At 41.7% G+C, this 15,563-nt stretch overlaps 1 protein-coding gene across 5 annotated transcripts in view; it reads left to right on the top strand.

The window, feature by feature from the left end:
* LOC130368665 (golgin subfamily A member 6-like protein 26) overlaps window positions 1-15,563 on the top strand; it is a 111,989-nt gene that overhangs the window by 47,595 nt on the left and 48,831 nt on the right. For all 5 annotated transcript variants that reach the window (XM_056572665.1, XM_056572666.1, XM_056572664.1 and 2 more), the window contains 3 exons: window positions 453-531; window positions 2,149-2,210; window positions 13,278-13,341. In XM_056572665.1, coding sequence (XP_056428640.1) covers window positions 453-531; window positions 2,149-2,210; window positions 13,278-13,341 — 205 coding nt within the window. The remainder of the gene's footprint in view (window positions 1-452; window positions 532-2,148; window positions 2,211-13,277; window positions 13,342-15,563) is intronic.

The raw sequence follows: 15,563 nt of genomic DNA, 5'->3' as shown, positions 1-15,563 counted from the left end.
ACAGTAATTTAATTTGTTGTGTATACACAATAATGTTTTCCCATAGAAGAATCACAAACTCTGCATATTTTAAACACAAAGGGACACATTCACAGAAACTATCATTTTGGATGGTGCTTGTGCAATACATTCTGTTGAACTCTCCAGCCTCATGGTGTACCATAAAGTGCCCACTTACCATGATGTATGGATAACCATACCACACAGTGCCCAAATAGATCTCACAAACTAGAGAATAAAGCTACATCCTGTGTCTTTCCATAGGTTTGGGCACCGAAGGTAGGATTGAGGGTGCTTGTTTTTGGTTCACAGGTCATTAGAGCAAGTAGTTCCCTCAGTTATTACAAATTGAAATGGAAGTGAAGTATGTCAAAATTTTGTAGTACTAATCTGATCAGAAATCCACCCAGGATATATACCATTAAAATTGTCCTATCTGTGTTTTTCTCCAGATTAAAAGACGAAAATAACCAGTTAACCAAGAAAGAACTGGAGCAAAATAATCATCTAGGACATCTCCACAGATCGCTGGTAAAACCCACTAGAAACCTAACACTTAGTCTTGCCATTTACTTCAGATGATAGGTAATGGTTTGTGACATCCACTTCCATCAGATGTCTATAGACGTAGCAGTTTTTAGTTGGGCAAGGCTCAAACAAGTTGGATTTTTTACCTTTCTTTTCCTTAAATGGGTTGTATATTCTCCTGCTCAATCGAAAATCAGGCATGGAGAGATGCATGGGCACAGCAACTATACTTGCTGGGCATTAGACAGTTGGCAGTTTCACCTCTCCCTTTAATTTAAGCAATGCCAAATGTGTCTGCCAGCTGCTTCCCTCCCTCCATTTGTAAAAATAAAATGCATGTTTGGCTATGATTATCAAGCATCAATTTTCTATCTCACTCTTTTCAGTCACTCGTCCTATTTAATTGAAAAACTATGTCTTAAAGGGGTAATCCACTGATCAGCGTTTGGAACAAAATGTTACGAACGCTTAGAGCCAGCTCCGGGAGCTTGTGACATCATAGCCCCGCCCCCTCAATGCAAGTCTATTGGAGGGGGCGTGACAGCATTGAGGGGGTAGGGCGTGATGTCATGATGGGGTGGGGCAATGACATCACGAGCTCCCAGAGCCGAATCTAAGCATTCAGAACATTTTGTTACAAAAGCTGAGCAGTGGAGTACCCCTTTAAATAAACATGTATATTAATATGGTAATTGTCAGTGTATGTTGAACTGTACTACTAATGCCGCTGGTTAATTTATGCAAAACACATAATAAATCACAATGCAATTATTTTATATATTGACTTCTGGATTATTTTAGCAAATCAGGACAGATGAGAGATTTCTTGCTTATTTAGTTCATAAAGGACTGTCTAGACTGGATACAATTAAAGCAAAATGAAGCTGTGAGTGTGATTTGTCACTGAACATGCATGTATGGAATGTGATCACTAAGTCCAATGAATGGCTTTAGTAGCATCATGTGTCAGCTACCTCTTTAACAATAGTTAAAATGTTCAGCTCATTCCCATCCCCCCTCTTCCTGCATAAAAATCTCTGCACAGGTCACGGAGAATGCTCATAAAAGCATCACATAGAAGTTAAGGAAATTAATGAGTCCGCTCCTACAGTTTTCTATGGTCCATGTGGCTGCTATAAAGCATATCTCTAAATGCTGCCCCCCCCCCCCCCCCAAAAAAAAATCATGTTCAGAAAATGGAATAAAACAAAAACTACAAACAGAAGATAAATGGATTAGATATATGTATCAGTATCTGATACTCAAATCATACCCTTAGATCTTACTCTTTTTCATTAAAACAGAAACCCCTATTTATGCATAATAATAACTTGAAAATATATAGCTAAATAATAATAAAGACCATCTCTTTGAGAAGACCACCCCTTATCCAGACCATATTTCTTATTTTAAGTACCATATATTAGGCATAGTGCCATTTTCTTTGATATGACCACAGTCAGTGTTCTAATTAAAGAGTTTTCATAACAAAGAGTTCTATGACAAAGGTATGGTAAGAAAAACCGTGAAAGAATAAATAAAATAAATATGTTGAATGTATTTTGATTTCAATATAATTGCATTTAGCTCTTCTTATATGTTATGATTCTGCCTTCACAGAAAGAAAGCACAGAAGAGACTGATCAAATAAATGAGCTATATAAAGAGCTACAGAAATCTCAGTAAGTTGTACATTTTGACTCACTGGCACTCAGTTCTACTAATTGTTGCTTACTCTGTATAATTTAATGCTAAAAATATGATTGTTATATAAAAATTTGGAAAAGAAAGACGTACTCTGAGATAGTATTGTTGTAAAGAAGAAAACAAAAACAAAGTGAGTGCCTTTAAAGTTTGCTTTTATAGGTACAATTCTATAATCCATTTAAAGGGAATGATACAACAAAGGGTATATCCAAAATCTTAGCTCCCTAAAATGTACTTCTTATATTTGAAGGATATAAATAAATATGAAAAAGGGCTGTATGTAGGGCTGTTGGGCTCTATTCCACAATAGAGTACAGTGTGCTTTAACCCCTTAGGAAATCATAACTACATGCAGGAAAATGTATATGTCAAAAATTCTCATCTTCTAACCCCTATAACTTTTTTATTTTTCCGCATATGGGCTGGTATGAGGACAAATTTTTTGCGCTGTGTTCTGAAGTTTTTATCAGTTCCATTTTTGTATTGATCGGACTTTTTGATCACTTTTATTCATTTTTTCATGATATAAAAAGTGACCAAAAATACGCTATTTTGGATTTTTGAATTTTTTTGCACGTATGCCATTGACCGTGCAATTTAATTAACGATATATTTTTATAGTTTGGACATTTCTGTATGCGGCGATACCACATGTTTATTTTTATTTTTATTTACACAGGTTTTTTTTATGGGAAAAGGGGGGGGCGGGGATTCAAACTTTTATTAGGGAAGGGGTTAAATGACCTATGTTAACTTTTTTTTTCCAGTTTTTTTTTGCAGTGCTATAGCTCCCATAGGGACCTATAGCACTGCACACACTGATCTCTTATGCTGATCCCTGCAAAGCCATAGCTTTGCATGGATCAGCGAGATAGGGGCTCGATTGCTCAAGCCTGTAGCTCAGGCTTGGAGCAATCAAACCCCGATCGGACGCCTCGAAGACAGGTAAGGAGACCTCCGCTTGCGTCCCAGCTGATCGGAACATTGCGATTTTATCGCGATGTCCCGATCAACCCGACTGAGCTGCCGGGAAGCGTTTACCTTCACTTTCAGACGCGGCGGTCAACTTTGATCGCCGTGTCTGAAGGGTTAATAGCACGCGGCACAACGATCGGTGCCGCGCGCTGTTAGCCCAGGGTCCCGGTTATGAATAGCAGCCGGGACCGACCCGGGACAGGGCTCAGGGCGTACAGGTACGCCCTAAGTCCTTAAGAGATTAAAGCATATGTGTCATTTCAGGGGACTATGTGTCATTTCAGGATAAGCTGCACTGTGTGTGTTCACAAGGAGCAGCACTATTTTTGGCCATTATATAATTTCTATGTTGTATTTTCAAGCAGATTTCTGCTCTGCAGGCTCCATCTGTGATTTGCAATTCTCTTAGAGCTGCTGAGCAGAGCTCCCTCCTCCCACCTCCAAAGACATGTACTGCAGACTCAGGACAAAGCTGAGCTGATTTTGAGAGTGTATTACAGTCTGACAAGAGAGAAGGGATAGGGAAAACGTTTGATGACAGGAGAAAAAATAATTTTTGTCTAATAGCATATAATACAAAGTTTCTTATGTCCACCTGTACTATTGATCTATGCAAAGTTTGTTTAAATGACAGTGCCTATTTCAACCTATCAAAGACCAGGCTGATGAACTATCACTATAGTCAGCATGTATAAAAGGCCATTTGTTCATTCCTTTGTAGTAGTCTCAATCTCAGGGGACCAAAAGTCATGCCCCTGATGCATCCTGTTTCTGTTTACATTTCCAATATATCACTTTATAATTTATAAACTTGTTGTGATGCAACAACTTTTCATGATATGCTGTACAATTACTACTATACATATATTACAGAAAATTAAAGAGAAAAAGAGAAGAAACTTACATACAGTTAGTGATTCTTATTAGCCATTCATTTTTTGACTGTTAGCGTCCAGATAGCATGGTTTCACTTATATTCAAATATACATCTGGATACAGTGTCTAATACACATCCTATTGTTTTCAATGAAAATGCATATATTTCAAATCTTTTTGGATCACTTAAAGAAAATAGAAGTGTGTCAGTGTGTAGGGACAGGTAAAAATTACCTGATCCGCAACTGCCCTGAGTATTAATATGTGATAGGCCCTGCTGCTGTCCACCCTGCCGGGGATTCTCAAGTCCACAATAGCTTTCCAAGAACCCTGAAAATCAGGCTGACCTTCTATCATCAGGGGTTCGTAGTATATGGGCCTTTGACAAGCGCTTGGTACCTTACCATTACCGGTCAGCTCACCAAATAAATAGAGAGATTAAATTATACTAAATAACAAAACAATGCATTTCGATGGTCCAGCCCTCTTTGTCTAGTTAACTTCTAATAAAATCTTTTGAATTTATTAAAAGATCTGCTGTAATAGCAAGGTACCAGTGCGATTATTGCCTGAATGGGACAATTGCTGCTCTGATCAGCTGAGGAATAAACAAGCATTTTTTCATCTGCTGATCTCCGAGATCATGTAGGCCTAAAAGTCATTGGAATCAAAATCCAAACTTTGCTTTTACTGATTTTTCTTTATCAGGACACAGCTATATTCTTCTAATCTGTGCAATTGCACTGAGGCCTTTTTGAGGAAATTTATGAAAACCTGTGCAGAGAGAATCAAATCGGACAAATCCGAAAACTTTACGAATTTTCTGAAAAGTTTGATTCGTAACAAATCTAAATATCACCGCAATTCGATAAAACAAATTGCTTCATTCAGTGCAGTCCAGGGAGGGGAGGGAGAAGGTGAGAGAGAGAGGGGGAGAGAGAGGGATAGAGGGGAAGAGAGAGAGAGGGAGGGAGAAGGAGGGAGAGGGAGAGAGAGGGAGGGAGAGAGAGGACAGTTATTGTTAAGGCCATAAATACCTACACACCTGCTTTCAATGCCTAATTCAGGTGTTAAACGTACTGGGGCATATTTTGCTGTCATAAGTGTAATATATACGCACTCAGCGCTTTTATGTTTTTCCTGTTAAACCCATAGGGGCCAGTTATTGTTAAAGGCAATAAATACCTACACACCTGCTTTTAACGCCTAATTTCAGTGTAACCATACTGGAGCGTATTTTCCTATCATAAACGTAATATATACGCACTCAGCGCTTTTACGTTTTTTCCTGTTAAACTCATAGGGGCCAGTTATTGTTAAAGGCCAGAATTACCTACACACCTGCTTTTAAGGCCTAATTCAGGTGTAACCATACTGGAGTGTATTTTGCTATCATAAGTGTAATATATACGCACTCACCGCTTTTAAGTTTTTTCCTGTTAAACTCATAGGGGCCAGTTATTGTTAAAGGCCAGAATTACCTACACACCTGCTTTTAAGGCCTAATTCAGGTGTAACCATACTGGAGTGTATTTTGCTATCATAAGTGTAATATATACGCACTCACCGCTTTTAAGTTTTTTCCTGTTAAACTCATAGGGGAAAGTTATTGTTAAAGGCAATAAATACCTACACACCTGCTTTTAATGTCTAATTCAGGTGCAACCATACTGGAGCGTATTTTCCTATCATAAGCGTAATATATACGCACTCAGCGCTTTTACGTTTTTCCTGTTAAACTCATAGGAGCCAGTTATTGTTAAAGGCCAAAAATACCTACACACCTGCTTTTAACGCCTAATTCAGGTGTAACCATACTGGGGAATATTTTCCTATAATAAGTGTAATATACTGCAATCAGCTGTTGTACAAGTATGTAAGGCAGAGAAGTGCCAGAGGAGTGGCAGAGGCCTAAATTCAGGCAGAAGTTGCAGCAGATTAGGGGAGCGTGCCAGCAGGAGTCACAGCGAGAGGCCTGAGCTCCCGGTATCAGCTAGCAGTCGTGTCTTGACCAGCAACCTATCTGCCGTCATAGATTGGGTAACTCGGTCATCCACTTATCCCAAGTGACATCTGACACCCTCAGTCAACAGTCGGTGGGTTTTATAGCAATTATATACTTAAATTATATGAAATATTATTTAAACATTTACACGTCACATGCAAATTGCAGGCTCGCTATTAGAATCACTGCCGCAGAGCTCCTGGATGTGGCAGCAGGGTTGGAAGATCAAATGGCGTCACAATTGAAGAGATTAAAGAGTTTTTTTAATTACATTTTTATTTAATTTAATTTTAATCTATTTTTATTTTTTAAAATCCTTTTTTGAGGACCCATTAGAGGGCAAGTTTAGTGCCAGCAGCTGCGGTAATTCCAGCTCCAAGTAGTGGAAGGCTAAGTTTCCTCTTGTTTTTTTGGGGGATGTTTTGCCCAAAAAAACAACAAAATGGCCGCATGGCTTTTTCCATGGGAAAAATGCTGCGGCCAGGTGGTAGAAGGGATTCAATGGGGAAACGCAAATGTTAGCAGGGATTCAATGGGGAAACGCAAAATGCCAAACCCACTTTGCGTTTTTGGGTTTGCCGTTTTTTCCCTGACCCTGGCATTTTGCTGCGATCTGGCAGTTTTTCCAAATTGCAGCAATGCTGAGACTCTAGCGTTTTTAAGCAAAAAGGCCATAGTTTCAGCATCCTCGAAGAGAAGGAGTGATGCATAGCATCCCTACTTCCCTCCGCAGCCATACAGCATTTTCCAGCACAGCATGCTGAGCTGGAAAATGTCCCTGCAAAAATCAGGACTTCAGCTGTGCTCGTGGCTACAGAGCCAGGAGAACAGCTGATGCTGAGCAGTAGATATACGTTATATATCTACTGCTCAGCAGGAACTTACAGTGATCCTGCAATGTGTATACAGTATACACGTTGCTGGCTCACTTAACCCCTCACTGAGCTGAGCGCTATGCACCAGCCTAGCAAGGAAAGAGTTAACTTACACTGCTGGGAAGTGTAGGTTAACCCTTTGGGCGGTATACACTATATCTATAGATAGCTGTATATACTGTATGCAGAAGACGAAGTCCGCTTACCTCCCTCGCTCCCTGTCCCGGCTACAGACGGGAGCCAGTCTTGTAAGGGTGGGAGACTCTGTTCACAGTGTACGTTTTGTATAATGTGAACAGACCCTTCTGCCAGTGTCTTCCCAGACAGGGAGACCCCAGCTGTTGCTAAACTACAACTCCCAGCATGCCCAGACAGCCAAAGGCCCATTGCACTATGGGCGCTCTCCCCAGCGGAGTGCGCCAAAAATGTCTTAACCCATTTTTTGTGTTTCTTTTTTCTTTTCGTTTCAGATTTGTGTATGCAGAGGATTACAGCGGATTCAGTGGATTACTGCGGATGGACTGAATTTGTTTCTTTTAATAAAATGCTTAAAGAGGGGTGTGTTTGTGTCATGTTTTCATTTAATTGAATTTTCAGGCTTAGTAGTGGAAGCCGTCTTATTGATGGAATCCATTACTAAGCCAGTACAAGCAGCCCCAGAGCGTCAAAAATGGTGCTTCTAGGCGGTAACAGGCTGGTGTTATTTAGGCTGGGGAGGGCCAGTAACAATGATCCTCGCCTACCCTGGTAACATCAGGCTGTTGCTGCTTGGTTGGTATCTGGCTGAAAATAAAAATACGGGGAACCCTATGCATTTTTTTTTCATAAAAAATAAAAAGAACGCATAGGGTTCCCTGTATTTTTATTCTCATCCGGATACCAACCAAGCAGCAACAGCCTGACGTTACCAGGGTGGGCTAGGACCATTGTTACTTCCCGTCCCCAGCCTAAATAACGCCAGCCTGTTACTGCCTAGGCCCAGGAGTGCCGTTTTTGATGCTCCGGGCCTGTTGGTACCAGCTCTTCCCGGCACCCCTGTGGGGGTTAGCACTAGCTGTTTTTGGTGCTAATGCCTTTGGCTGTCTGGGCATGATGGGAGTTGTAGTTAAGCAACAGGTGGAGTCTTCCTGTCTGGGAAGACACTGGCAGAAGAGTTTGTTCACATTATACAAAACATACAATGTGACAAGAGCCTCACACCCTTACCAGCCTGGCTCCCATCTGTAGCTCTGCCCCTAATGACATCATCACTAGGGGCGGAGCTACACTGACCCAGAAGGGACAGGGAGCGAGGGAGGTAATCTATAGATAGCTGTATATCCTGTATACCGCCGGCGAAGGTGAGTAGTGATGCTATACATCACTCCTCATCTCCTTACACTCTGTGGACTGGGCGCTCAGCATCCGACACACAGAGTGGTACCCTAAAGGCAGTGAAAAACTGCCACAGGGTACAAAATTGTCTGTTTCCACACACCAGAAAAAACGCCAGAAAAACTGCCAAAATGTAGGAAAATGCTGTGGCAGTTTTTCTGGTGTTTTTGCTGGCGTTTTTTTAGGTGTAAAAAAAAAAAATGTGGAAACTTACCTGAAGTGTTAACATTTTTAAGTAGAAGAAAATTACAAATCTGGGAAATTTTTTTTTTAAACCAACTGGTGGCAAAGCATTATAATCTCATAGTTCCCCTTGTTAAACAACCTCACTCAGGTTTATGGAATGGACTGTTGCAGAGATTTATACAACTTAAATGGGCACTGTCAGATATGGGCACTGTCAGACATTTCATATGTTGTAAAGCATGCAAAACCAATAGGTTTTGCAATTGCTTTCATTAGAAAACTTTCAGTATTTCATACTGAAAAAGACAGTCAAACAACTGCCCCCCTGCCTGCTTGGACACATACTAGTCCTGCTGTGTCCATGCATCATGGACCCACTTCCTTGATTGACAGCTGTGAGTGCAGGGAAAAATCCTCCCACTGTCAGCTTGTGTCCCGCTACTGTCAGTGAGGACAAGCTGGGAGTTGTAGTTTTGCTAATGCTAGGGGAGATGTGAGCAGACAGCATACTGAGGGTGGGGGCGGAGACCTGCACAGTGAGGCCATGCCCTCTCCCTTTGAGAGAAATTCAGACTAGTGAGCTAAATTAAAAATGTAATAAAAAAATAAAGGTGCTAGACACATAAAAATTAGATGTACATGGTCAGGATTAGGTACTGAGTGATATATTAAAACAATGTTTTTTTGTTGGATCTGACGGGTATGCTTTAAACTGCCCCCCTTTTAAATCCACCCTTGATGACCTTGTCACATATAATACTACCTATACTACCTATAGTGTTTTTTGAAGTTTCTATTTTTTGCACTTGCATGTTCTGTAATCGGGCTGTAGCTCCCATGAGGTGAGTTAGGCGATCGCCTCAGGTGCGCTGTTGCAAGGGGGCACAGCGCCCAGGGCTGCTTGCACAGAGAGTCCAGCATACATTACACTGAGGCATTGATTCCCAACTGGGGTACCAGGACACTCTGGTGGAAAATATGGCGCAAACATCTTTTGATTTTCCTGCCCAGGCCTGTGCACCTGTGAGTCACAGGCATGCAGGCTGGGCGGGAGGGAAGTCTGTGTGCAGTGCTTGGATGGGTGATGCTGCAGCTTCAATCCTCGAGTATCCTCCCTCTCCTGTGGAGCATCTCTGGATTCCCCCTGGTCCCTCAGCAGACTGATGGGAATGAGGGAAGGAGCAGGAGTGGCGCTGGCAGAGGCCTACTCCGCTTCAGGTATTAAACCCCTTCCCTTCTGTCACCCCTATACACCTCTCTACAACCCTTTGTCACCCGTCAAACCTTTACACCCCTGTACGCCCCTCTGTCACCCATGTACGCCGCTCTACACCCCTGTCATCCATGTACACACCTCTATCACATCTCTACACCCCTCTGACACTCTTGTACACCCCTCTGACACTCTTGTACACCCCTCTGACACCCATGTGCACCCCATCTGTTTCCCCTCTGTCTCCTAGGTACACCCCTCTGTTACCCCTCTGTCACCCATATACACCCCTCTGTCACTCTTGTTCACCTCACTGTCACCCATGTATGCCCCTCTGTCATTTCTCTACACCTATTCACCCCTGTACTTCTCTACACCTGTAAAAGGGGTGAAACCAGGGCCAAGCTACCCACCTACAGGGGGTCCTACATTTAGCCAACATATAAAAAATGATTCGGTAAGGGTGTCCCACTAATCTTTTTTATTCAAGGGGTGCCCAAAGCCAAAACGGGGGGGATGCGCAATTTTCTGTTCTCACCTCGGGATCAAAAAGAGCTAGCTACAGCTCTGTCTATAATGCACATCATGTAACAATGTTTAGCACTTCTCTGATCACTGTTATAAGAGCCTTGTAGCTTGCAGACTTTGTTTAACCCCTTAAGGACTCAGGGTTTTCCCGCTTTTGCACTTTCATTTTTTCATCCTCACCTTTTAAAAATTATAACCCTTTCAATTTTGCACCTACAGACCCATATGATGGCTTATTTTGTGTGCCACCAATTCTACTTTGCAATGACATCAGTCATTTTACCCAAAAATCTACGGCGAAACAAATAAAAAATAATTGTGCGACAAAATTGAAGAAAAATTTGTTTTTGTAACTTTTGGGGGCTTCCGTTTCTACGCGGTACATTTTTCGATAAAAATTACACCTTATCTTTATTCTGTAGGTCCATGCGATTAACCTCTTCAGGACGCAGGGCGTATGGATACGCCCTGCATTCCGAGTCCTTAAGGATGCAGGGCGTATCCATACGCCCGTGGGAATTCCGGTCCCCACCGCTAGCCGGTTGGGGACCGGAGCCGGATGCCTGCTGAAATCGTTCAGCAGGCATTGCGGCATATCGCTCAAGGGGGTCATGATGTCCCCCCATGTTGGCGATGGCCGCAGATCGCTGGAAAATTCAGCCCAGCGATCTGCGGCGATTCCAGGTCAATCAGGTCTCCAGTGACCCGGTGACCCGGAATTACTGGCTGATCGGTGCCGTCTCTGACGGCCCCTCGAACAGCCATAGCCAGCAGGGGTGAGGTGGCACTGTTGCCACCTCACGATCGCCCTGATTCATCGGCCGGTTTACTGGCCGACCTAGGCTTATAGTCGAGTCAATAACTTTTCCTGGGTTTTTGGGGTTAAATTAGGGGCCTTGGCTTATATTTGGGTCGGCTTATACTCGAGTATATACGGTACTCTCCAAAATCCCCTTGTCGCTCCTTCCCTTCTGAGCCCTCTACTGCGCCCGCCGAACACTTTACATAGACAAATGAGGTATGTGCTTACTTGAGAGAAATTGGGCTACAAATACAAGTAAAAATTTTCTCCTTTTAATACTTGCAAAAATTAAAAAATTGGGTCTACAAGAACATGCGAGTGTAAAAAATGAAGATTTTGAATTTTCTCCTTCACTTTGCTGCTATTCCTGTGAAACACCTAAAGGGTTAAAACTGAATGTCATTTTGAATACTTTGGGGGTGTAGTTTTTATAACAGGGTCATTTATGGGGTATTTCTAATATGAAGACCCTTCAAATCCACTTCAAAACTGAACTGGTCCCTGAAAAATATCGAGTTTGAAAATGTAGTGAAAAATTGGAAAATTGCTGCTGAACTTTGAAGCCCTCTGGTATCTTCCAAAAGTAAAAACTCATAAATTTTATGATGCAAACATAAAGTAGACATATTGTATATGTGAACCAAAAAAAAAAATATTTTGAATATCCTTTTTCCTTACAAGCAGAGAGCTTCAAAGTTAGAAAAATGCTAAATTTTCATTTTTTTCATAAAATTTTGGGATTTTTCACCAAGAAAGGATGCAAGTTACCATAAAATGTTACCACTATGTTAAAGTAGAATATGTCACGAAAAAACAATCTCGGAATCAGAATGATTAGTAAAAGCATTCCAGAGTTATTAATGTTTAAAGTGACAGTGGTCAGAATTGCAAAAAACGTCCGAGTCCTTAAGGTGAAAAAGGGCTAAGTCCTTAAGGGGTTAAAATAATATCCTACTTATATAGGTTTTAATTTTGTATTACTTCTGAAAAAAATCATAACTACATGCATGAAAAGTTATACATTTAAAATTTGTCATCTTCTGACTCCTATAACTTTTTTATTTTTCTCATTTTTTATCGGTACCATTTTTGTTTTGATCAGAATTTTTGATCGCTCTTTATTAATTTTCTTTACGGTATAAAAGTGACCAAAAATATGCCATAGTATAGCATTGATCAGTGTTATTGTCGCTTGACTGCTCCTGCCTGTGTCCATACAGCTGATCGGGACACCGCGGTGGTCTGAGCCCGACTGAGCTGCCAGGAAGCATATTTTTTAACTTTAGACGCGGGGATCAACTTTGATCGCTGCGTCTAAAGGGCTAATAGCATACGTCACCGCGATCGGTGCCCCAGCTTTCATTAGCCGCCGACACCGACCCGTTATGACGCAGGTTATAGAAAGGGAGGGGGTGCAGGCATACAGGTATGCCCTGCATCCTTAAGAGGTTAAAGACATTTTATAATTTATGAAAACTTAATTTCATAATCATAATTTAACATTCTAATAGGCTATAGATATCCAGGTAAGAAGTCCAGAATGGAAGGTAACTCTTATCACTACATTCTCATGGCATGAAGGATATTTCCAAAAGAATCTGCATGTCACAGAATTATTTCACTAACCCAGCACACACCCTACCCTATGCATGTCACAGCAAGGCAAAGTGTTCTACATCTGATTGGTTGCTATGGGTTTTGATAAATCTCCCGAATTTTCTATGCCACTGCAGGCAGTGTGCACCTTTCTTCTATTTTACCCACTTTTTCACTTATTTGCATTACCCTGTGTCCATCCCCTGATAAGTCCCTGATAAGACTTGTGATAAAACAAATGGGGCATTTATTAGGGCATTATTATAGTGTATTTTAATGTGCTATATACCCCTCAACTTGATACTTAAAATGTCCTCACATTCGACAAGCGTACCTGAACAATGTGATGTGTTTACCATAGAACCTGTCTCTGTGCTTTGCTTGCCTGTTGTCTTTTATAGCCTCTTACATTACCTGCCTGCCTTTAATAAGTAGAAATATTGCCAGGCCTTTTCTATTCACAAGAGCTAGCAACAAATGAATATTGCCCTAGTATAATGTATTGTGCTGGCACTCCCTTATGTTCCCTAATTGTTTGTCTGCTGGAATGTAGAATACAGTTGAGCAGATCATTTGGGTTGTGTATGACTGGATAAAACTTTATCGTTACAGTGAGAAGATAAAGGAGCTGGAAATTCAACAATCAGACAAGGATTTAGATATGAGAAAGATAAAGGTAAGACAATTGCATTTGTTATGGCTTTTCTACTAGTACTTTCACTTTTTAACGTTGACATGTCATCCAACTATAATGTTCTTTAATGTGAAGCTAAAGTGCTTACAATATGTATAAGATCAGGACATGCTTCCCTCCACAAAATGTAAAATGTACTGAAAGATTGTTCTTGACTGATCTGTCACACAGCAGACATCAGTAATGCCCAGTGAGGCCCCATTGATTTATAACGGGGTCTGTTGTTTTACCAGAAAAATTGTGATGCATGCGGCAATATACACTGCTCAAAAATAAAGGGGACACTTAAACAACACAATGTAACTCCAAGTCAATCACACTTCTGTGAAATCCCACTGTCCACTCAGGAAGCAACACTGATTGACAATCAATTTCACATGCTGTTGTGCAAATAGAACAGACAACAGGTAGAAATTATAGGCAATTAGCAAGACACCCACAATAAAGGAGTGGTTCTGCAGGTGGTTACCACAGAAAACTTCTCAGTTCCTATGCTTCCTGGCTGATGTTTTGGTCACTTCTGAATTCTGGCGGTGCTTTCACTCTAGAGCTAGCATGAGACGGAGTCTACAACCCACACAAGTGGCTCAGGTAGTGCAGCTCATCCAGGATGGCACATCAATCTGAGCTGTGGCAAGAAGGTTTGCTGTGTCTGTTAGCGTAGTGTCCAGAGCATGGAGGCGCTACCAGAAGACAGGTCAGTACATCAAGAGATGTGGAGGGGGCCGTAGGAGGGCAACAACCAAGCAGCAGGACCGCTACCTCCGCCTTTGTGCCAGGAGGAGCACTGCCAGAGCCCTGCAAAATGACCTCCAGCAGGCCACAAATGTGCATGTGTCCACTCAAACGGTCAGAAACAGCCTCCATGAATGTGGTATGAGGGCCCGACGTCCACAGTTGGGGGTTGTGCTTACAGCCCAACACTGTGAAGTACGTTTGGCATTTTCCTAGAGAATACCAAGATTGGCAAATTCACCACTGGCGCCCTGTGCTCTTCACAGATGAAAGCAGGTTCACACTGAATACATGTGACAGACGTGACAGAGTCTGGAGATGCCGTGGAGAACGTTCTGCTGCCTGCAACATCCCCCAGCATGAACGGTTTGGCGGTGGGTCAGTAATGGTGTGGGGTGGCATTTCTTTGGGGGGGCCGCGCAGCTCTCCATGTGTTTGCCAGATGTAGCCTGACTGCCATTAGGTACCAAGATGAGATCCTCAGACGCCTTGTGAGACTATATGCTGGTGCGGTTGGCCCTGGTGTGTCAGCAGTTCCTGCAAGGGGAAGGCATTGATGCTATGGACTGGCCCGTCTGTTCCCCAGACCTGAATCCGATTAAGCACATCTGGGACATCAGGTCTCGCTCCATCCACATTGTACCACAGACTGTCCAGGAGTTGGCGGATGCTTCAGTCTAGGTCTGGGAGGACATCCCTCAGGAGACTGTCCGCCACCTCATCAGGAGCATGCACAGGCATTGTTGGGAGGTCACACATGGGCATGTGGAGGCCACACACACTACTGAGCCTCATTTTGACTTGTTTTAAGGACATTACATCAAAGTTGGATCAACCTGTAGTATGGTTTTCCACTTTGACTTTGAGTGTGATTCCATATCCAGACCTCCATGGGTTGATAAATTTGATTTATATTGATAATTTTTGTGTGATTTTATTGTCAGCACATTCAACTATGTAAAGACGAAAGTATTTCATACGATTAGTTCATTCATTCAGATCTGGAATGTGTTATCTTAGTGTTCCCTTTATTTTTTTGAGCAGTGTACTTATCCATCATGTGTGATAGAATGAAACCTGAAATGCAAATGTAAATTTTTTTTGCATTAATGGCCATTAAAAAAAGGGTCATACTACACGTATTTATTACCACATTTGAGTTTTTGGTGTATTCAGAACTTACTCTATAGTTTCATGAAGTATTGCCAAATGTAAGCATTTGTAGTTACATTACAGTAGTCAAAAAAATGTTATTATCAATTCAATTATAAACTTCTCAACACTGAAGGTCAAGCCATTAGATCAAGAAGATCTGCACATGATCACTTTTTCAAGCACCTAGCTCCAATCTGTTGCATGAGGAAGGGGCTATTTTTTCAGCCACATAAAACTTAAAAAATCAGATCAAGTCAGTACAGTATGGCTGTACAATGTCTCGTGTTCATCAACATTCTAGTTATAGCCACTTG

This window comes from Hyla sarda, chromosome 4 (genome assembly GCF_029499605.1).
Source record: "Hyla sarda isolate aHylSar1 chromosome 4, aHylSar1.hap1, whole genome shotgun sequence".
Taxonomy (NCBI): domain Eukaryota; kingdom Metazoa; phylum Chordata; class Amphibia; order Anura; family Hylidae; genus Hyla; species Hyla sarda.
This window is presented reverse-complemented; position numbering and strand designations above follow the sequence as displayed.